This window comes from Haliotis rufescens, unplaced genomic scaffold (assembly GCF_023055435.1).
Source record: "Haliotis rufescens isolate VD_foot unplaced genomic scaffold, xgHalRufe1.0.p SCAF_15, whole genome shotgun sequence".
Classification (NCBI taxonomy): domain Eukaryota; kingdom Metazoa; phylum Mollusca; class Gastropoda; order Lepetellida; family Haliotidae; genus Haliotis; species Haliotis rufescens.
Window position 1 is genome coordinate 5,061,529 of NW_025963835.1, and position 25,298 is coordinate 5,086,826.

At 40.3% G+C, this 25,298-nt stretch overlaps 1 protein-coding gene across 1 annotated transcript in view; it reads right to left on the minus strand.

Annotated features, from left to right (window-relative positions):
* Positions 1-6,584: 6,584 nt before the first annotated feature.
* Positions 6,585-25,298, minus strand: part of LOC124134981 (sulfotransferase 1B1-like) — a 38,171-nt gene continuing 19,457 nt past the window's right edge. The window contains exons 2-6 of the mRNA XM_046500115.2: positions 15,575-15,738; positions 13,673-13,993; positions 11,877-11,980; positions 10,949-11,108; positions 6,585-9,921 (exon numbers count right to left, since the gene is read on the minus strand). Coding sequence (XP_046356071.1) covers positions 9,773-9,921; positions 10,949-11,108; positions 11,877-11,980; positions 13,673-13,993; positions 15,575-15,737 — 897 coding nt within the window. The 5' untranslated portion in view covers position 15,738 and the 3' untranslated portion in view covers positions 6,585-9,772. The remainder of the gene's footprint in view (positions 9,922-10,948; positions 11,109-11,876; positions 11,981-13,672; positions 13,994-15,574; positions 15,739-25,298) is intronic.

Below are 25,298 nucleotides of genomic sequence, written 5' to 3' on the forward strand. Positions count from 1 at the left end.
TTACGTCGGTCTATCCATGCTCCAGCTACATGACGGCGGTCTATCCATGCTCCAGCTACATGACGGCGGTCTATCCATGCTCCAGGTACATGACGGCGGTCTATCCATGCTCCAGCTACATGACGGCGGTCTATCCATGCTCCAGCTACATGACGGCGGTCTATCCAGGCTCCAGCTACATGACGGCGGTCTATCCATGCTCCAGCTTCATGACTACGGTCTATCCATGCTCCAGCTACATGACTGCGGTCTATCCTTGCTCCAGCTACATGACGGCGGTCTATCGATGCTCCAGCTACATGACTGCGGTCTATCCATGCTCCAGCTACATGACGGCGGTCTATCCATGCTCCAGCTACATGACGGCGGTCTATCGATGCTCCAGCACATGACGTCGGTCTATCCATGCTCCAGCTACATGACGGCGGTCTATCCATGCTCCAGCTACATGACGGCGGTCTATCCATGCTCCAGGTACATGACGGCGGTCTATCCATGCTCCAGCTACATGACGGCGGTCTATCCATGCTCCAGCTACATGACGGCGGTCTATCCATGCTCCAGCTACATGACGGCGGTCTATCCATGCTCCAGCTACATGACAGCGGTCTATCCATACTCCAGCTACATGACTGCGGTCTATCCATGCTCCAGCTACATGACGGCGGTCTATCCATGCTCCAGCTACATGACGGCGGTCTGTCGATGCTCCAGCTACATGACTGCGGTCTATCCATGCTCCAGCTACATGACGGCGGTCTATCCATGCTCCAGCTACATGACAGCGGTCTATCCATACTCCAGGTACATGACTGCGGTCTATCCATGCTCCAGCTACATGACGGCGGCCTATCCATACTCCAGCTACATGACAGCGGCCTATCTATACTCCAGCTACATGACAGCGGGCTACCTATACTCCAGCTACATGACGGCGGTCTATCCATGCTCCAGCTACATGACGGCGGTCTATCCATGCTCCAGCTACATGACGTCGGTCTATCCATGCTCCAGCTACATGACGGCGGTCTATCCATGCTCCAGCTACATGACGGTCTGTTTTGTTTGTTTGTTTGTTTGTTGTTTAACGCCGCACTCAGCAATATTCCAGCTATATGACGGCGGTCTGTAAATAATCGCGTCTTGTCCAGACAAACCATTGATTAATATCATGAGCATCGACCCACGCAATTGGGACCGATGACATGCATCAACCAAGTCGGCGAGCCTGACCAACCGATCCCGTTAGTCGCCTTTTATTGCGACAAGCATAAAAGCATGGGTTGCTGAAGACCTATTCTTCCCCGGATCTTCACGGGCCGTGTGAAGTAATGCACAGAAAGGTGCTTGTTTGTTGCAAATAACCAAGTCTGGACCAGACAATCCAGTGATTGACATGAGCACCTATCCGCGCAATTGGGATACGATTGTACATAAAGGGGAGGTATTGGGCTATGTACATACGGATGGTGGTTGTTTAGACAATAGATAAGGTTGCAGTACACAGAGGAACGCTGCACTCAACATTAGTCAAGCTATATGATATGGCGGTCTGTATGTAGTCGAGTATGGGCCAGACAATCCAGTGATTCATATGCCTCGCCACGTCGTCCGGGTACGATTAACAGCCAAGTCAATCAGCCTGAAAACTCGATCCATTAGGTCGCTTCTTAAGACAATAATAGATTGTTGGGGACCTATTCCGACCCGGAATCTTATCGGGACCCTGGTAACATATGCCATTTCTCACGCTGATTGTTGTTTTTGTTACTGTGTATGTGTTATCTTAGCTGTATAATATTATCCTGTCACGTTGCTAACACTTGCTTGGTTTTGTTTGTTTATTTTTTGTTTAACGCCTCACTCAGCAATATTCCAGTTATATGACGGCGGTCTGCAAATGATCGAGTCTGAACCAGACAATCCAGTTATTGATATCATGAGCATCGGTCCACGCATTTGGGACACGATGATATGCATCAACCAAGTCAGCGAGCCTGACCACCCGATCCCATTAGTTGCCCCTTACGACAAGCATAGTCGCCTTTTGCGGCAAGCATGGGTTGATGAAGACCAGTTCTAACCCAAATCTTTACGAGTGACTGGCATGGAAAAGGTACTAGAACCTGTATCGAAATTAAAGGGAAAAGATGTTGACATCAAGCCTTTCAGTGCTACATAAAGACAACCCACAACATGTCTGAACATAACTGAAATGCTGATTCTAAAACTAATAGCTTCGGTTCCGCACCATTTCCGTCTTCAATTTATAAAGATAACTTATTGTATGTGACACTGTCGATTAAATAAACGTTTGAAACATGTGCGTTTTATTTTTTTCAAAGTTAGCTGGGTAAATGTTATCATATTCCCGGCAATTTTATTTAATTTTCTTAAAGCAGTACCCGTTTGCCAGAGTCTAAAAATAATATTTAATGCACTATTGCTTTTTCAACATACAGGTATCTGCATTCATGTGGATAGCAATTTAAGCGAAACGTTAGTCCTGCACCATGACTGTGGAATTCGTGTATTTTATGATAAAAAACCCATCTATATTTATATAAAAAGCAAGTCCAGCCAGCTCTATTCCACAGCATCAGGAAAATTAATATAGTTTGTTTCTAAATTTCCAAAAGGAATTTATTGTGTAATAAAAAAATTCATAGACGATGTTAGTCTACATGTAGATAAACGTCCATACAACAGAATTCGTATTGTCACGAATTACCGTTACGATACCTAAATTGGGTTTGACTGTATGAAGTATAACAAATCATTATTTTTTTTACATAAATCTAATCCATAAGATCCATGAATTATCCCAAGTTACTTCACACATTTGATCAAAGGTAAAGATACGGGAGATAGATGGGGTTGTCATTGTTACAGAAGATAGAGGACAAGAGTAGTAGAATGTCATGGTGGTGAGTTAGTAATTGCGGGCTTGTTGGATCTCCAAGGGTCTCATTGCGTGTAGCAGTAGAGCAGGACATATAACGACGGTCTGTAAATCATCGAGTCTTTTCCCGACAACTGATAGCATCACTGTACGGTGACACACAATATATCAAGTCACCTATACTGTCCTGAAAACACAGGCCAGTAGAAATATTGAAACACTTAGACATGTATTTATGACATGACAACTTTTATGTTAAAATCAGTTATAATACATATTCTCTCACACCAAACCAAACCCCAAATCAACCCCTGGCGAATATATTTTTCACCATATTATTTATCCGGACAAAGATGGTAGAAAAGGCGAAAATGATTTCTTCGTGATGGCTTTAATCATGCCTTTTAACACATAATGGTGATTATTTACCAGAAATGGCAAACAAAATACAGATTATAATGATAGAAAATGAATAATTGTTAAGGTAGTAAGGTCAAGGTCATTTGTCAGACTTTAGTTGTCTCCCCTTAAACATACTTGCATCAACTGTCAAACTTTTGGTTTTCTCCGTTCATGCTAGAATTATTGTATCTATTTTATGATTGATCGACAACAGACGTTGGTACATCTCAGCAGAAGACATATGAATTTTTCACCATCTGTAAAATTCACTGCCTTTTTTCCTAACAGCAAATGTAACAGCTTAGTTGCCTTTCTTTACTATGACATCTCCAAAGTCCTTCTCGGTAAGGCTGTCTTGAATGGAGTTACCAATTCTGATCAGATTGCCCACGTTGTCTTGATTATCAGCTAATTAGGTCTGTGGCAGTGTTTCTCAGCTGTGAATTGGGTTATGAGTTCTGAGTCCTCGGATAAAATGCAAATCCTTGAAGTCTTGACTATATTCATTTCACGATGCTGATCTGACCATGGGCTGTTGGTTGTTTTCGTCAAGGCTCACAAAAAGCCAGTTTCTAAGCAGTGACATGTGCTGTCAGCAGCCACTTTGTTCTTGCACCCTCCCTTTGAGTGATGTTGATAAATCCACCTTTGGTCATTCCAGCAGTGAATATTCCATAGTTCTAGTTGTATAGTCACTCCACGTGCCACGCCAGAATAGGTTGCTGTTGCGAATGACTGAAGAGACCATTATGAAGGGGACGTTCAAGGCAAATCCTGTAAATACAGCCGGCAATACTTTGTATAAGTGTCATGTCCCGTAGCAGCAAACCAATGTAGCATACCTTGTGATGCTTTTAGATAAAGCTGCCAGTTCCCAGTGCGCACAACTCTGATGAACATACAGAAGACAGACACAAAGTGAAATTCTGCAGTGCTTTATTCTGACTGACTGAACTATCATTGTTGTCTTCCATTTCAGATGAATTATCTTCTTCAGCAATATCATCTTCAGGCATCAAAAGAAGTACATGCAAAGCAGCACTAGTGAGGAGACATGCACTAAGTGTCTTTGTATAAGCCTTTCCTGCCACCATTTTTGGGGTGAAATTTCGGGCACATACAATACCCCAAGTTTTATCCAGTCCACAGCCTACTTCGAAACGGCCATTTGACAGCATCCATAAATTCTCTAGCTTCAGATTCTCTTCTAAAGAACCAACCTCAACTGGTTCAAGTTTCTGGAACACTATCTTGGACATGAGGTTTTTGTTGGATTGCCTATAAGGTTGTATTTTACGATCATAGTCACCAGAAATTGCAATATCAGCAGATGTTTTCTTCTTATGCTGAACAGTATTTGTTTGCCTAGAAGTTGGGGTTTGGCAAGCAGTTACACCCGTGACATAAGTTGAATTATGTCCAGTAGCAGTGTCCTCGTTGTAGTCCAAGTTATCAGACACCCACTGACAAAATCTACCACCTTGGACCTGTGTTTCGATTCTAAGACTAGATAAAACAGTCAGCAGCACTCTTGCCTGGTGGGTGAAAAGGCCAGTGGAGTGCATCAAAGGTGATGGATAACGGTTTAGAGCTGGAGCTTGCATCAATTCATGACAAACAGACACAACTTCAACTCGTTGTTTTTCTAAGGTAGTTTCTGTGGTGATCTTTCTCGTTAAACGTCTGAAGAATACAAAATGGACATCAGGCACCTAATTTTTATTTGTTTTGCCCCAAATGACAGTGGATCATATCACAGAACGGGGAATTTCCTAATTTCTTCTTAACTGTGAAGCGTATTAGTGTCCGTGATGTAAAGACAAATATGTCCCTGTGGCATCCCAACACTTTAAAACCTTAAAGTTCAACACATATGTTAGATACCAGTTATCTCAAATGGGTTTCTCATTTATAGGTGTGTGAGAAAGATGTTGCGTCATTATACGCAGTCACCTTAAGAATGCGGTGGTTAAACGTTAGCTCAAGCCAAAGACACGGGTTAGTCTGCAGGAAAAGGTAAAATGTATGAAGGCATTTGTTGAGTGTCCCCAACATATAAATTTATAATATTCTTTGCAAAAACCTGTGCAAAACCTCACTCCTCACGCATTAACGTCTTGCATCGGAATAATAACCTTGTTGCTACGTGAAGTTCTAAATTTAGTTCCGTTTTCATTATAATCGGAGCATGAATGATCGCAGTCTGAGCTGAGAGGTTGTAAATATTTAATAATCATGAGAGAGAGTCGACACTTTGATATAGGTGTTATTGATTCAGAAATATGAAACGATTTCAAGGAATTTTCATCTACAAACTCCTCATATATGAAGTATGTTCATGAAAGATACATGTAATTGGTTCTGTGGAATATGTGCTGAGTTGTCCAACAGTTAGCAAAGGGTCGGTATATTTGGAACACTTTGGTTAGGGAATTCCTCATTTTTAAAAACAACAACATTGTTTGGTGTGGTGTATTGTGCACGTTGTAATTACTGTGTAACGTTTATCGTAAATGACAATACACTTGATTAAATGTATTCTTTTTATCAAAGAATTCAGCCTTTTCCATCGATTTAAATCTCATTGTGCACACTTGATTAGTGAGGGAATGAGAAAAAGCTAGTTGTCTTACATACGTCATGATACTTTTCATTATTATGGTAGTCTCGTGACGAATCCGGGTTAGCGATTCCTGCGGCGATTCCGAGTAAGGATATAGAATCCGTGCAACACTTTACGATTGTAGCAAGAGGCAGGTAAATGTATCGTTTGGTCAGGCTCGTTGATTCGGTTGATTGCATCTCATCGTCTCCCAACTGTGTGGTTCGATGCACATGAGTGCGTGTTTGTTTGTTGTTTAACGCCGCACTCAGCAATATTCCAGCTATATGACGATGAATAATCGAGTCTCGTCCAGACAAACCAGTGACAAACCACGAACCGAGATTCGGGACGCAACTGTGCACAGCGAATCGCGGCGCCTAAGACGACTGGGCCACCCGTGACCCCGATGCTCATGACGTCAGCCACTGAATTATCTGTCCAAACTCGATTATTTACAGGCCGTTTTGTTTGTTCGTTCGTTGTTTTACGCACTCGACAATATTCCAGCTTTATGACGGCGGTCTTTCGGCCAATCTGACCACACGATCCCATCGGTTCCCACTTACGACAAGCATGGGTTGCTGAAGATCAATTATAATCCGGATCTTCACGGGTCCTCGTCATATTGCTGGAGTGCGGTGTTAAACAGCAAACAAACAACAAAAATGTGTCCAGTGATATGGAGTCCATACATATAATGGGTAGTCATAAATGTTTCGATTTATTGAACGCTAATGGGTACAATTTCCGTAACAATATAATCCAACATTCCAACATCATAACATGTAGCATCAATATACGAATAGTTTCCAACATGTACAATGTAGCATAGTATACCAATAGTGTCCAACATGTACAATGTAGTATCGATATACCAATAGTGTCCAACATGTACAATGAAGTATCGATATACCAATAGTTTCCAACATGTACAATGTAGTATCGATATACCAATAGTTTCAAACTTGTACAATGCAGCATAGGTATACCAATAGTTTTCAACATGTACAACGTAGCATCCATGTAACAATAGTTTCCAACATGTACAATGTAGTAACTATATACCAATAGTTTCCAACACTATACAATGTAGCATTCATGTAACAATAGTTTCCAACATCTACAAAGTCGTATTAAAATAACAATACTTCCAACATGTATTATATTAAGCAGTAACGAAATAACAATAGCATCCAACGTGTACAACGTAGTATGAAAACAAGAATATTTTCCAAAATGTGTCGAAACAACAAGTATAATAAAAAAACACGTAGTTCAAAGGGTTACAGCAAATCACCTTTACTACATAATCTGTATCAGCATGCTTGGTTTGTTTGTTTGTTTGACGCCGCACTCAGCAATATTCCAGCTATATGACAGCAGTCTGCAAATAATATACATGCGAGCTAATACAACCCGTGAAAATATTGGGAGAAAACGTACAGATAATCGACGTGCTAATTGTGAGAATATCAAATTTAACCCCCGTTCTTAAAATGAACTTGTCCGATATTGCCGAGGTCGGATTCTATTCTGGGAGTCATCAATATTTAAAAACGGGTTAATATGTTTAAAGAGGTTGTAGATAGTGTTAGTATCTCATGTAAGAAATAAACGAGTCTTGGTCGTTGTTTATCGTACAATAAAACACAACAAGAAAAAAACTCAGGCCTGCGTTCCTCATGGTTGATTCTCCCTTCACGGTTTTATTGTACGTTTCATTGTCTTACTCGACGTTTATTTCTTAAATCAGATACTTCAAATCGAATAATCATTTCTTGTTTGCTTGATTTTTAGACACCATCACCTATAATCATCACATTATTCTCCTCAGCTCTTGGTTCCCTTTAAAGAACTATTATTATTATTATTATTATTATTATTATTATTATTATTAATATTTAACTTTTTTTCAGCCAGTATATGCTTGTCTGATGAAAAGTTTCGCTTAAAAATGACGGTGATTAGTTATTTTAATACAACTTTGAACAGGTGCACCTCTGAGTAAAAACGTCTCGAGAATTCTTCTAACTTTATTTATCACAGCGGCCAGAAGATTAGTAAACAGCGAATTTACTCTCATGACTGGTAGATTGCACGAAGATGCTGAAGATTAGTAAATATCACGTATTAAATTAGTATCATTCACTACTTAAACCACACTGTAAAAATGTGTTGAGAATGTGAACACATACAACACATGTTCAGGAATAGTTTCAATCCTAAACGGTATGCACAGTTGGTGTGTTCTATCTAAACACGTTTAGGGTCTAAACAGAAATGGGCTATCGCGTCATAGCCTAAACAACACCTGTAAGCAAAAAATTCCCATGATCCAAACACCTTTAAGTAATAATAATAAAATAATGCTTGTATTTATATAGTGCATTATAAGAGCACAAAACTTTGTGTTCGGTACGCTTAGCATTAATAGCTTTTGTTAAAAAGATGGGTTTTATGAGCAGGAATTGAAGGAGACAATTTCACATTATCTGGAAGAGAGCTCCATAGAATAGAAAATAGTTTTCGTTGTTGCGATCGGAGAGTTTTGTGTGGAGAGTAGTGTGGTACGTTCAGGGAGATATTTTGGGGCAATGTTGTTGAAACATTTGTAGGCACCAAGAACGATCATGTACTCAGTGCGATATGCCGCAGGGTGCCATTGGAGTTCTCTCAGTGTGTGAGTGATGTGGTTGAATTTAGCTTTTCTGTTAACGATTCTTGAGTTTCTGGAGTCTCCATATCTGCTCTTTGGAGACATTCACAAGGGGGCAGTTGCAAGTCTATTCTGGAAATAACTAGAGAGAGAACTAGCTTTAGAGTTGACGGTCGTGTGAGATAATGTCTTGGCTATCCGATATTTCTGAGGTGATAATTTGCTGTCTGACACACCCATGTAACATGGCAAGTTGTTGGTCGAGAACCACACCCAAGTTGTTTACTCTCTGACTGGCAGATGATGTATTGTCGATATCAAGATGATGAAACTCTGTACAATGCTGAAGTTGGTGCTTGGATCCGATCGAGATGAATTCTTTCTGAGATGTCATCCACTGCTCTCAATTCTTGTCATATATATGTCGGCCGAATCTTGTGTAAAACAGGTTACAGTTGATTGTCTTCTGCATACCGATGTTGATCAATTTCGTGCTTACTGACAATGCTGCTGAGAGATCGTGTGAGAGCATGAATAGGATGGGACCAAGAACAGATCCTTGAGGGACTCAACACAAGATTGTGTAAAGATTGTATAAACATGTTTAATAAAGTGCATATCATCAGGCTATAAATCAAATATTGGTGAGATGTATAATATATATTGAAATTAGACGTGCAAATCATATTCATGGGCACTTGCATAGCACATATACCACCTAAACGTGCAGCGAACTTTGTACACCATTACCATTAATATTTACAAATGAACCAAGCTATTGGTGACTAGGAACATTAACACTTGTGAGCAAACAGTCTCCGTAGGACAGGTGGTAGCTTCGGGACCTACAAATAAGGTGGTTGGAGGTGCGAATCCCACCGAGCTTTAAAATTCTTTGTGTTCATCAGTGTGTTGTTGCTGTATGCCAAATAGTATTTCTCTCATTCAGGAAGGGGACAATGAAAGTATATTTGATTACTAATGATCCCTTGCCACCTAGTGAAAATTATTAATGCTAACAGATTGGAAAAGTCTACTAACATCTTATTGTCTGAGTGGACAGTGACATTCAAGTAAAATTTACAAACTATTTCTGTCAAGTAAAACTACCACAACAATTCTCATTTGCAAAGGATATTGTAATTGTCACAATTGCTAAAGCTCTTCTCTCTTTATTTATCAGGCACTGAGATGACGATTAATTTGTTCAAGACCCAGCATTGTTGTTGTTCGTTTCCGTGTTGTTTAATGTATACCGGAAGCTTATTTTGGAGCCTGCCATTTTCTCATCACATATCCGGTCACACATTTCACTGTGGGCTACTGTGAACCAGTTCTTCCAGTCACCGACCTCACCTGCAAGGCACAGGGAAAGCAAACGAGTGTAAGTGAGCGAGTTTGGATTTGAACACTTGCAAAAACAGCGCTTTAGCTTCATTTAGGAAGAAGAACCAAAGTCCAAAACGTAGTAAACCCTTGCCATGAGCACCATTAGGACGGACCATAAGCACGTTAGCCGACCGGCCCGCCAAACTATGTTATGTCAAGCGCGGACCAGTACTGTCAACCCATGCGTGACGTAAAAGGCGACTATGTTGTTTGTTTGGTTTGTTTTTTGTTTAACGCCGCACCCAGCAATATTCCAGCTATATGACGGCGGTCTGTAAATAATCGAGTCTGGACCAGACAATCCAGTGATTGATATCATGAGCATCGACCCATGCAATTGGGATCGATGACATGCATCAACCAAGTCAGCGAGCCTGACCACCCGATCCCGTTAGTCGCCTTATACGAAAAAGAATAGTCACCTTATAAGGCATGCATGGGTTGCTGAAGACCTGTTCTACCACGGAATCTTCACGGGTCAAAAAAAGGCGACTATGCTTGTCGTAAGAGGCAACTAATGGGATCAGGTTTTAGGCTCCCTGACTTGGTTGATGCATGTCATCGTTGGTTGGTTGGTTTGTTGTTTAACGCCGCACTCAGCAATATTCCAGCTATATGACGGCGGTCTGTAAATAATCCGAGTCTGGACCAGACAATCCAGTGATTAATATCATGAGCATCGATCAACGCAATTGGGATCGATGACATGCATCAACCAAGTCGGCGAGTCTGACCACCCGTAAGATGCGACCAACGGGATCGGGTGGTCAGACATGGTTGATGTATGTCATCGATCCCAATTGCGTGGATCGATGCCCATGATGTCTTTCACTGGATTGTCTAGTCCAGACTCGATTATTTTACAGACCGCCGTCATATAGCTTGAATATTGCTTTAATCAACAAACAAACAAGTAACTGTTTATTGTGGCTGAGGCAGAATCTTCTTCGTAGGTGATGACATTTTTTAAAGACACTGTGGGCAAGAAACGTACCTTTTCTGTAGAATATGTTGTCACCCAATTCTGAATAGACTGCACCCTTTCTGTCCCTCATTTTCTTAAACGTGCACTTGTCAGCTATCTTCTGGTAGAAGGCTTCTTCATAAGACTTCCCAAGAAACTTTCCGATCTTCTTCACCTCTCTCTCGAGATCCTATAACATAAAGGACGATGTGAGAAGAGCAGCGCGTCCTTTAGACATTTGGATTGGCTACGTATCGACATTCAGTTTCATACACACCAGTTACGCAATAGATCAACGTCTCTTCACCTTGAAATTTCGGCTTTTCTGAAGCTTACATGTTTATGCGACCCTGTCTTGTAGTCGGATTTACAAATAGCAAGTCAGTAACTTAGATAAAAAAGGTTGGTTGGTTCGTTGTTTAACGCCGCACTATTCCACCTATTTGACGGCGGTCTGTAAATAATCCGATCGAATAATCGAGTCTGGACCAGACAATCCAGTGATTGACATCATGCGCATCGATCTTCGCAATTGGGATCGATGACATGCATCAACCAAGTCAGCGAGCGTGACCACCCGATCCCGTTAGTCGCCTTTTACGACAAGCATAGTCGCCTTTTACGGCAAGTATGGGTTGCTGAAGACCTATTTACCCCGGAATCTTCACGGGTCAAAACAGTTACTGAGAGACTGAGAGACAAGTAAATACAACCTTCAGATCTAGATTGACCTTGAAGGCTAACGGGATCGGGTGGTCAGGCTCGCTGACTTGGTTGATGCATGTCATCGTATCCCAATTGCGTGGATCGATGCACGTGATGTCAATCACTGGATTGTCTGGTCCAGACTCGATTATTTACAGACCGCCGTCATATAGCTGGAATATTGCTGAGTGCGGCGTAAAACCACAAACAATCAAGCAATGACCGTTAAGGCTAAGCCGATGCATGCACTAACCTCTTTCATGTCCTCGTATGAGAGGACAAGTATTGGATGTTCGGGGTGATCAGCGACCTCCCTCTCCCATTCCCGTGTATAGTCGAAAACACAACACCCATCAACTACAACATAGAACAGCATATGGGCGTTTCTTCATTAATCACGTACAGTGAGACCTCGTTAATCGGGACGACACTTTACCCAGTGAAATCATTCATGGTAACGAATAATGGATACGAGGTAATATTCCTTTAGACATAAATCCGCGTATCAAACAAGATCGCCTTGAAGGTAGGATCGGACGAACAGAGGTTTCACTGTAATATATACTCAGCGACAAAAGTTCCTGTGACACTCCTTTCCAATCGGTTGCATACAAGAAAACACTTTCTGGTGTCCAAATCGGATACGAAAATATGAAAACATGTAGCACAAACACAATCTCAGCAGAAAAGCATGATCTGATGGGTGTTGTAGGGATTCGGTATGCATTGGTTCTGCTTGTCTTGTCAACTATAACTTGGAAAAACATCAAATCTTAATCAATATTTGAAGTTTGAAGATGCCATCCCTATCTGAAAATGACCGCTTGAGAGCCATCGGTATGCTCCAGTCAGGACCGTCGCAGCGTGAAGCTGCATCTTCTTGCATCTTTGTCTTGTCAAAACGTCATTTCTGAGCTCGACATGTTTCATTAAATGTGTAAAATTGTTTACTGGACTATGCTTGTCTTAAGAGGCGACCAACGGGATCGGGTGGTCAGGCTCCTTGACTTGGTTGATGCATGTCGTCGATCCCAATTGCGTGGATCGATGTTCCTGATGTCAATCACTGGATTTTCTGTTGCAGACTCGATTTTTACAGATCGCCGTCATAAAGCTGGAATAATGCTGAGTTAAACAACAAACAACATACTGGTCCATTGTCTGTTTGAAAATGACCCGTGAAGATCCGGGGTAGAATAGGTCTTCAGCAACCCATGCTTGCCTTAAAAGGCGACTATGCTTGTCGTAAAAGGCGACTAACGGGATCGGGTGGTCAGGCTCGCTGACTTGGTTCATGCATGTCATCGATTCCAATTGCGTGGATTGATGTTCATGATGTAAATCACTGGATTGTCTGGTCCAGACTCGATTTTTTTACAGACCGCCGTCATATAGCTGGAATATTGCTGAGTGCGGCGTAAAACAACAAACCAAACCAAACCTGTTTGAAAATATTATTTTTTTCAGATGTGTGCGTCTACTTTGATCAAGTTCTTGTTTTATATCGTGTCAGTTGAACTTTTGCGAGTATATTTAGGAAATACACATTTTTTCGGTGTAGAGCTGGTTACCTGTCGATTTAATCGCTAAATTGAACTTGTAAGCGAACGTGCCGCTGTTTCAAACCGAGGTGGTCATTGTGATTTGAAACTTCTAATGTATGGAGACAAGATATTTCTTTTCAATTACAGCTATTAAACCAGATATATTATTGATTAACTCTGATGTTTGTTTCTTAAAAGCACCTTGCAACAATGTAATTTTGGTGAATTCTTCTTTTTTTCAACACCCTGGAGCATAAATATTTTTTCAAGAATTTACGGGGACAATTTTCTTGTTTCGATAATATCCCGGTCGGTCCTTCATACGATAATCGGGTGGTCACAATGTGTGATCTGATTGATTATGTGTCACCCGGAATCGGGGTTCGTTGTTCAGGCTACCGGTCTGTCTGGCCAAACACTCTAAATATTTTCAACAAGGTTGTAACAACCGTATCTCACTCACTTTAATATAAAATCAATATATTCCGAAGAACCTGAAACTTACCCTTTCCCTCTAGATAGTGTGGTACGTAATTTTCGAACTTCCCCTTGTAATCATACTCCACGAGCTTCTTGTGGTGATGATAAAAAGATACAGCAACGTCCTTGGGGTTGCGGATGACCATGACGATCTTGATCTTCTTCTCAAAGAGCTCTGGGTTTAGATGTTTCAGTAGAACGTGGTTATTTAGAACCCGTGGGGACGGGAATTTGTCCATGAACTCTGGTGTCTTCCATTCCATCATTAGGTCTTCCTTCTCTTGTAGGGGCACGTCAAGTGTTCCTTCCTGTAGCATGCGAAGTATCTCCCACACCCAGTGACAACCTGAAATAAAGTTATCTCCGCTTGTAATCAAGGTCATTGATGGTGCTGAAGCTTATTTATTACGTTTTTCTGTGTTAATCTGACAAAGGCGAAGAAGAGCTATATACAATCTCATTCAAATCTGATCTTAGTTCTCGCTACAGCTAAACAAAGATCCGATGATATCCCACTACAGGTCACGTCAGAACGACCTTGCGCGAACTTTGACCGACCAATGGAATGACTGACAAGAGTCGACATCAGCCAATCAGAAGGCAGCTTTCTTGTGCTTTACAGCACTAATGTCAAATCGGCGACTACGCTTTGAAACATATTTTTACAAATTCCCGATTAAAACTTTGAAACCTGAACAAAACAACATTCTGGAATGGCTAATAGATGGTCTAGGGTGTATGGATTCTTTCGTTAAGCCCGTAACTATCGTTTGGAATAACCGGTGTTAAAGTCTTCGAGGTTGCATGATCAGAAATCACATTCCGACTGTTACTTTCATAATCTGGTAAGCGACGCTCTGATTGGTCGGATGAAAGGTGGTTTCGACGTGACCCCTAATGGGATGTTCTCAGATCTTTGTTTAGCGGTAGCAAGAACTAAGATATGATTTTAATGAGATTGAGCTTTATATTTCGTAAATCTAGTTTGTAGTACACGTGACATAGGAGTGAAATAAGCAGCGATGTAGCTACGATAATTGAGATTACCACTTGCATGTTTTATTGCGTGGCTGTTGGGAGAATAAGCTTTATCGTACTTTCAAAGAGGTATTACGCACAAGTTATATAGGTAAATACTAACAGAACTATCGTAGATCTAAAATATAGGCCCAAGTTGTTTGATCAGAGTTACAACATTCAAGGCCACAGTACAGCTTTCAAAACGTTTTGTGAAAGACATTTCCAAATTTGACGCATCGCCGACAAAATTGATGCCAAATGCAATTCCCTCTTTTGACTTGTACCAGATGTTCTCGCGTTTTGTTTCAGGTGAACATTTTGCTTGCGTGTTTGTGACAGGTACTTTTTTGCGCATGCTCCTGATAAAGTCGGAATCGTCAGCAGAATTGTTTTATGAATACGGAAAGGGTTTTTTCGCTTGTTTTTCTTTCTCCTCAAAAGTGGCACACTTGCATTTGGTTTTGGTTTGATTTGTTGTTTAACGCCGCACTCAGCACTATTCCAGCTGTATGATGACGGTCTGTAAATAATCGAGCCTGGACCAGACAATCCAGTGATTGACATCATTAGCATCGATCCACGCAATTGGGATACGATGGCATGCATCAACCAAGTCAGCGAGCCAGATCCCGTTAGTCGCCTCTTACGACCAGCATAGTCGCCTTTAACGGCAAGCATGGGTTGCTGAAGACCTATTCTTCCCGGATCTTCACGCGTCGGCACACTTGTAAGCCCCCGGCCTGACATGCGCAAAATAACTGAAATACTGCCACAGTTCAAAGCGGCTGTAAAAAATCGAACATCAAAATGTTTGTGAGTATCATTGCTCTGCTCGTGGGTTATTCCGTGAAGTCTTGCAACCTTAATGTGACATTATAAACACAATAACGTTAAGTCACTAACTGACCTGATTTGGGATACGAACACACCATGACGTCATCATCCCGGAAAGGAAACTTTTTGAGGCCTTTGATGACGTCTTCAGTCAGGTCGGGGGCGAAGAGGAAACCATCTACATCCAACAATGTCAAGGTGTCCCCAGCTTCATCAGCCAGACGTTTAATCGACATCCTGAAGATAGACAGCGTCATATGAGATCTCGTGCCTGTGATTACATCGACTGACGCATCATCGAACAGGATCGATATGCACAAAGCGATCTTAGCACAAAGACTGTTATAACTCCCATACTTTAGTTACGGTTTACACATGGCTTTCACCTGGTGTCATCACTGATTTTCAGTGAATATTCAGCCAAGTTCCGCCGCTATTTCGGCGTTTACGCCGAATGGAATCGGCGGATTATACTCTGGTGTTGATGTATTATGTTTACAAAAGTCAAAGTGCAAAGGTCGCTTTGTGGAAGTGGATCCTCATAAATCGCAACATCTAATTTCTCTGTGGGCTAGAACTATAAACTCGACATTAGTGCAGACTAGTACAAGCAGCCACACCACCCATAAGGTCCGGGTTAGGATCATCAGGCATCTTCCCGAGGCAAGAGAGTTAACTGACTATAAAAGTCCAGTTTCCAACCTTGCCGAACTAGACTGGTATTTTGGAATTCCTGGGCTAGATCGTAGCGCCACTAGTGGCTGTTACGATTTAGGTCCCTTCTATGCCTCTCCTATGGACCAATCAGATTCCACCTCTCGTATCACTTGCATTTGCTTCAAACAAAATGGCGGCCCCCAGTCAAGACAATCTGATCGATAATCAAGATCTAAATTGTGATAAAACGAGGTTTACGTCGCGAAGTGCATGAAATCACGTGAGCACCTTTATTAAAAACATACCTGTTGACAACGAGTTGCTTTGCAAATCCTGCAATCGACCGAAATCTGCATGACAGTTTACGAACCGGATTTCGATTTCGTTGCACGATTTTAAGTCCATATCACCTGCCTGCACTCAGCAATATTCCAGCTATATATATGACGGCGGTCTGTAAATAATCGAGTCTGGACCAGACAATGAGGAGTACCGCCGTACTAATCCACCAGGCACGTGCGTGTACTAGTGGTCATACTCTGTGACGGTTCCGCGATTAGAATGCGCTGCGAATCAATAAGCGCGAATTTCAAGTAGAGCCGTAGCCAAGTTCATGTAAACATGGCCAGCCAGTACCTGCAATGGTCCGTGCCAAAACTCAAACTCAAATGTGCGCTCTTTCAACGAAAAGCTTCGACAGCTGGAAGGAAACTTGAACTGATCGAGAGGTATGTAACCCATTTTTTATGTATCAAGTATTCTTACATTGATAATCTGCGATATGCACCGCAATTTCTGCTAGGCCCTTTTCTTGCCTGTCAAATAAGCGCCATCTCTGTCACTGTCAGGCCTACTGTGACTGACAAAATCAACTATCGATATATTTGTTATGTCTTGGAGGGCACTCTTCAGGGGACCAGTACGTTGAGTCAGCCGAGGAATGTTTCTTTCAGATACGTCAAGAAACATGGATTCGGGCCTGTAGATAAACAGGGCAAGTCACCAAAAGGTGTGGTAAAAAAGGTTCAAGGTCACCATGATAACGATAAAGTCCCCTCTTGCCAGCAGCGCTGTTTCCGATGTGGTTCAACTAAACATTCATGATTCCAAATGTCTTGCAAGGAAAGAAAAGTGTAAGAATTGTGGTAAAATTGGACACTTTTCTAAAGTTTGCAAGAAAGCTGGAAACTTTTCAGTCAATGTTGTAGGCGGATAATATTATGAACTAGAAGAAGTTCAGGTTCTAACAGTGAACAGTGTCAAAAGCACAAAAGGAACCTTTGCAGATGTCGCAATCAGTGGTGTGCCAGTCAAGCTGCTCATAGATACAGGCTCAGCAGTATCTATTCTGTCAGAAGAGATGTATTCTAAGCATTTCCTTAAAGAGGCAGACATCGAAGATCAACCTGACTGACTATTCCCACAAACCCATCGACGTGAAAGGCTGCTTCAAAGCTACGGTTGAGTACAAGGACAGTCGTACTAAAGGGACTTTTTACATTGTGGCAAAAGGAAGTTGCATTCTAGGGCTTGACCTGATACATTCTCTTGACCATTCTATTGTTGGCAGAGAGCTGAAATGCAACGAAGTGGATTCTGTTGTCCTGGGCAATAAGCAGGGTACTGACATTATTCAAGAGTACAAGTCACTGTTTGAAGGTAGAGGTCTGGCCAAGGGATTCGTACACAAAGTGAAAATGAAGGCCGATTGTAAACCAATACAACAGAAGTTACGCCACCTTCCGCTTGCAGTGAGAGAGAAAGTATCCAAAGAATTATCTCGTATGTAAGAAGAAGGAGTTATTGAAAAAGTTGATGCTTCGGAATGGGTTTCTCCATTTCATGTTGCATGGAAAAAATCGGGAGAGCCAAGGGTATGTGTTGACTTGAGAAAGCCAAATGAGGCTATTGTTGTGGACAAATTCCCACTCGCTCACACAGAAGAGGTATTTCAAAAGATGCATGGTTCAACAGTATTCTCAAAGTTGGATATCAAATCTGCTTACCATCAAGTGGAACTGGCAGAAGAAAGTAGAGATTTGACAACATTCATCACTCATGACGGACTTTATCGCTTCAAACGAGTATGCTTTGGCCTTGCATCTGCACCATCAGCATTCCAGAAAATGATGTTGATTATTCTCAAGGAACTGAAAGGTGTCGAATGTCATATGGATGATATGATTATTCACGGCAAGTCTGAGAAAGAGCATGATGAACATCTTTTCAAAGTTCTTGAACGTCTCAAGGAGTCCGGTCTGAAACTCAATGACAAGTGTGAATTCCGAGAATCAAAGTTCTTGGTCATGTGATCAGCGCTTCAGGTGTAGAACCATACCAATCGCATGTGAAGGCTTTCACAGATGCTCCGCCACGCACCGATGCTACAACCCAAAGATCATTCCTTGGCCTGGCATCATATTACTCCAAGTTTGTTCCATCCTTTTCCACTCAAGTTGAACCGATGAGGAGGGGATGCTAAGTTTGTGTGGTCTCCAGAAGCTCAAGCTAGTTTTGAGAAAGTGAAGGCATTTATCCAGTCCAGTACTGACTTAGGTCGCTTTGATCCAGACGTGGATACATTTGTTACAACAGATACCTCGGGATATGGTCTGGGGGCCGTTCTTTCACAGAAAGATAGCACTGGTGAAAGAACAGATGCATTTGCATCACGTACCCTATCAGAAGCTGAGAGGAAATACTCAGTGGGAGAGAAAGAAACTTTAGCCTGTGTATGGGCATGTGAAAAGTGGCACACTTACCTGTGGGGACGAAAGTTCCAGTTGATCACAGATCATCAAGCACTAACTACACTCCTGACTTACAGGGACAAGACATCAGCATATGCACATTGCAAGATGGAATGCACGACTTCTGAACTATGACTACACAATCGCCTATCGGCCAGGCAAAAAAAACTATGTTGCAGACGCCGTGTCACGTCTTCCAGTGCATGAAGAAATTACTGAATATCCGGTTGAGGAGGATATAATCAACATGATTATGTCCGATGGAGTTCCTTCAATCACAGCAAGTGAATTAAAGCAAGCAACAAGTCAAGAGCCAGTTCTGATTCAGATATCCCAATTTCTGCAGTCTGAGTGGCCCAGAAAAGACAAACTTGATGAACAAATGAAACCATTCTTTCAAGTCTGAGATGAACTTTCATGGTGCAACAGCTTAGTTTTCAGAGGAGAAAAGCAGCTGGAGTACAAGAAGCGAGCAGAAAACTTGCGAGGCGCAAAAACTCCACATTTCTCATTTGGTGATGAAGTAAGAATAAAGAGACCTGGTCATGTTCCAAAAGGGGAAAACAGATATTCAGGTCCTACAGTAATAACTTGGCAGAAAGGACCTGCACATTCATCACTGAACAGGGAAGTCAGGTGTGGAATGCATCACGTCTGTCAAGTGTAAAGTCACGAGCTCAGGCACCAGAGTTGCAGTAAATCATCAGGCTGAAGCTCCAGACATTGACAGTGATAAAACACCAAATCAGGAACCAAGACGGCCGACAAGAGAAAGAAATTCATGATCTGATAGGAACTGTTCCCATGAAAGGTATTGTGTGTTAACTTGTTTATGTTGAATTGAACTTTAAGTGATCAGTTTCAAGTTAGTTGCAGTTTCGAGATATCTTTCAACATGTGTTACAGTTCAGCTGAAGGTGTCATTGAGGGAGAGGTATTTTAGAGTACGGTATTTCTAGAGTAGAATCTATTATGGACTCTAAACACCAGTTTAAGAAACTTCCTAGAAATACACTGCCAGTACAGTTATGTAGTTAAGAAAATTTTCATTAAAAGTTATACTTGCATGTCTCTAGAGGATTGTAGGCCGTTTAAAAGTTTGTGCTGTTTTAGTTCAATGTGTAAGTAAGCCTTTTATTCCAAAGGGGAAAATATGTTACATCTTTATGTACACTCAATGTAGTGGTCTATGGGAGATAATAGTTTTCAAATATTTGTATAAGTGTTGTTTTGAACAGGATTATTATGCCAATGTAGTATCAAAATATTGTATTCAGGATCACTGTAACAGCTGCAGAACTGCCGTCTAAAAGAAAATGGTCTCAGCTTATGCTGGAAGATCCAAGGCCACACAAATACAGACAGATGAGTGGCTACAATCATCATGTGCGCAACATGATGACAAACTACTGCTCAAAGTCATATCATAATATCGCTCTGAGATATCTGCACCCAAAGGCTGATGTCCAGACAGCTGCTGAGGACCATCACTACCTTAAACAGCCATTTACAGAGTACATGGTTGACACGGCACTGACGGTACTCAACACTGGAAATTCTGTTGTATAATACATGTACATGTAAATTTCTTTAAAACCTAAAGTCTTCCAGATTTGATCTTTGTAATACACAGTTAAAATCATAGCTTGTGATGAAACATAGCAACATCTTACTGTTTGGGGTTGTGTGTTAATGAGTCATTTGTAAAATGCAATTAACTAATTTTGAAAATGCATAATCATGATCAAGCAGATAAGTTCCCTTGTAACAGAAAAATAGACTTGCATATTAGGTATTTTTCAGATTACTGACATGTAAAACAAACTATGTGAAAAAATATTGTAGTGGGCATCTCTTGTATGTCTTGACTTTTGTTTATCTTTACAGGTAACTGAGGAATCTGCAAAAGATATTGAGGCAGCAACGCAAGACCAGTCTCGGAGCCCAGGGGGGCACACAGAAAGAAAGTGGCACCTCACAGCCTCAAGGTTTGGAGAAGTGACCAAAATGACCAACTGAAGAAATAAGAAGTTATGCAAATCAATTGTGTCCACAAATTTATTTTCATGTAAGCCTGTAATTCATGGAAAGCAGTATGAGAAAAGAGCACTTTCAACATTTGAGTCCATGTTCAATATCTAAAAAAAAAGGCAGGTCTATTTGTTTCCTGTTCTGAACCCTATCTGGGTGCTACGCCAGATGCCATTATTAATGCTGATAACTTGGTGGAGGTGAAATGTCCATATGCTGGAAGGACCTGGTAAACATTTTCCATATCTTCATTACAATGTAAACAATCAGATTTGTTTAAATCCCAGTAGTCACTACTACTGTCAGGTACAGGGACAGGTGTACTTAGCAAAGCCTCAATTTTGCTATTTTGTTGTTTACACATTCTGTGACATGTTTGCAGAAAAGATCAGTGTTGATACAGATTTCTGTCAGTACTCATTAATTCCAAAACTTGAACTGTTCTATACCAAACATCTAAGACCATATTTTGCTTCTACATTGTAAATTATGTTTGTTCCCCTCGAAACATCATTAAGGCATTTATGAGTCCGAGCTTGTGTATGTAGCAATGGTAATAACTGTACATGTATGTTTGATTCCCAATGGTAGTGTTTGTGTATTAAGCACATTCAGGTTGACTTATTCTTGAAATTAACTCAAAATCTAAAAATGTCATACAGTTATATCCAGATCTAATAGAAATATTCCCTGGATTTTTTGTTGATGATGTTCTTTTCTCTTATTCGGTAATTGGTCTCCAGGGTCAAATCAACATTTTGAAAATTTATTGTGACAAATGGTGACTGTTCATCAGTCTTTATAACTAAAGTATCATTTTATGCTTGGATGTAAATCCCAAATAAGTTTACATCTTTTCCAAATATCAATTTGTTTCACATGCTCAAGTCAACATCAAATGTTATATTAATACAAATTATGATATTGTGCATACATCATGCATATTCTGTGCCTTGATCTATATTTGCAATGAATTTGAATTGTAAATCATGCACATGTCCAATATGATTTAGCTACCATTAAGACAGTTTAGTGTCAAGTTGAAGATTCATGAAGATTCCATTTGAAGAATCTACACAGTACTCAAATAATGTTCCATATATACACATATGTTTATTCAGACACTCAAGAGAGATTTTGGATTTCCTTCAGATTTCACTGAACAGGTTTACAACCTTTTACCACGATGTACATACACATTGTAAGAGCATCAGTGGAGTGGTACATTGAGCTCAGGTGTAAATACGGTACACAGGGTTAGAAATAATAATCTGCTGTGGTTTGAGACAATTACAAGTCATTGGCAAAGTTAAAATACTGTGGTTTGGTTTGCCAATCAATTGTTTGACTAAATATAGTAATACCACCAAACAAAAATGACAGCATGTCACCTTCATCTTGCCTTTCAAAGTTTACCATATGCATAAATAACTAATGAAAAGAAGCAATTGCTTTGACACAAGAGAGATTCACATTTTAATATGACGTGCTTGTGTCACAAGTTACATGCTATAAACTGTTTGGGTCGTGAGGAGATTTTCACACTCAGTTGAAAGCCAGAAGCCAGTACAAATGTAAGGTTAGCCTTGTATGAATATGTTTTCAGTGGAATAAGCCTCAAATAACTGAAATATTGTGAGCCCGTTGTTGTTCTTCGTAGTTAAAGACTGTCTGGTTGACTAAAAATGACATGTTTGATCTAAATGATTCAACTTTTGAAAAATGTTGGTGCAAATAATGAAGTACTTTTCAGACAATGTAGGACTATATATATCACAGAAGTGATTGTCAATAGTATTGATCGTGTACACTCATTGTTACAGTTTCACAACAGTTGCTACAACACTCACATTGATTATACAATGATTCAATACAACTCATTTTTTCTTAATCAGTCCTTTTGACTAATGATATTTCAATTATTAGTTTATCAATAAAACACATCATATTAGGTATTGTTAGACTTTACCTTACAAATTGAATTTTCAACACCACCAGTCACATTTTAAAGCCTTAATGAATTCAGTTCAGCTCCATAAATGTGAAAATGTAGATAACTCTAACACTTTATATACATATTGTTATTTAGATTTTGTTGAAGATGAGTATCATATTAGGTTTATATGCCCTAGGTACTCTGTGATTAGAATAAGGTATTTACCTTTTCATAGCTTTAACAACACTCATTCAATGGTCAATTAGCTAAATACAAGAAATGTACATCTCCATAAATCTGTTGCTCTGTATATGAAACATGTTTTCAAATTACGAGCTCTCACATGACCACTTATTATTACGGAAAACTGTACTATAGGCCATGTGACCATACCGATTATATTACTACTGTATAAGGCAGTGGGTGGCCTTGTGGTTGAAGTGTTTGCTCGTCACACTGAAGACCCAGTTTCTATTCCTGACATGGGTACCATGGGTGAAGCTCATTTCTGGTGTCCCCAGCCATGATATTGCTGGAATATTGCTAAAAGCGGAGTAAAACAATTCTCAATCACTCACACTACTGAATAAAATTCTACAACTACTACAAATTTCAGTCACAGATATAACAAAGAAGAGATGCTTCAAGCAAATTCATTTACAATGGAATTTCTGAAATTTGAAACAGCAAAACAAACATAAACAATCCGCGATCCAAGTACTACTTTACTTGCTGGGAGATGTTTTTTCAGAATTTTGAAAGTCTTACTCAGACCAATTATCCGTTCAACATGGATTCTTTTTGAAGCAATTCTTCTGTCCTTAACAACATCTTCTGGTTCTAACTGTGATTTGCCTTTTAACATTGTTGGGGTGTTTACTTGAACATCTTGGGCTGCAAATTTGATGTTTACAGATAGACCATGTCATGCTCTGAGCATCAACATGAGATGGCTTCTTTATTGGTATCTCTGTTGCATCCAAAATGACTCTAGTGTTTTTAAACTTCTTACCGAAATCTGTGGCATGTGATCATCAACAGTTGCTCTTGATGGCCATATCTGTAGTTCCTTCAGTTGGAAATATAAGAAATTGATCCATGCTATTACAATTTGGCAAACAGTGGATGATGATATGCCATGCAAGAAACTTAATTCTATGTCATCCTTGGCCTGTCTTAATTTCATTAGAGTTAAAAACAATTGGTCTTTTGGGTGCAAGAGTTCACACTGATAGTTCAGTTCAAAAACTGGTGGACCAAGCGAGTGAAAGCAGAACATGAAATGGTCATAATCTTGGAAACCAGCAAAGTACAAAACAGCTTTGGGATTATTGATGTAGGTTTCTATGGAACAACTTTCTAACAAACTGCACTGCACAGACTGAGAGTTACTTTGACATGTTTCAAGAGGCTCATTCAAGCTACTTGGGCTTGTGATAGCACAATCCTCTGCAAAACCAATTTCCACCTCCGACGACACATTCCATATAGCTCTGTCAGCTTCTTCTTCACGGAGTTGATGTGCCCTCTTTGGTCAAGTTGGTAGTGTTGATGTACCGGTGCATGATGTATGTGGGAGGATGGAGGGAACCGCAGCTGCCCGGAGACGACTTCGTTCACCTTATGTTAAATACATTTAACGTAAGTTACAGAAAAATGAAAGGTTTCAATTTGTTGAAATAAAAACAAATGCATATTGAGGTGATTTTCCTCTTAAGAATTAAAAAAATAAGCATGTAGCTTTTAATTTTTTGTAAGTCTCATTAATTAAATAGAAATGCAAGTGAAAATATTTCTACACTGAAGTAATGTTACATGTCGATCTACCTCAAATTCCTCCAGTGATTTACTTAAAGAGTTTACCAATAATAGAAACTTGTACAAAACTGAGTTTCCCAGGCCTCGTTGAGTAATTTTTCAGTGGGAAGCTTCAGGCTTGTCATCGTTTGTATGGCTCCTTAAAAACAGGAATTAAACACAAAGCAACAAGAACAAACATTAACAATGGATCAACCAAAATAATAATATCTTAATTCACTTGCAAACATGGAATAAATCAACAATACACAAGTTGAAGACACATTCAAGGTCATTTTAATGATATTCATTATCAAAGTGTGTGTGTGTACGCAAAACAGACCTACAGATAAGCTGCATATTTGTGTAAAATACTCCCAAAACATATTCGAAACCCAAATACTTTCTAATTATCTTGCGTACAAAAACGAACGCATTAAAGGAAAAACTCAAATGTGTAAAAACAGTACCCAATGAAGCTTTTTCAGCAAGCGTACAACGGGGCTAATTTCCGAAACACAATTATGAGCTAATTTACTTTCTGAGTCAAGCCTATATATTAAGTACAGTTATATACATCTAATAAATGTTCACTCATTTTGGGAAATTCCCAATAAGGTGATGAA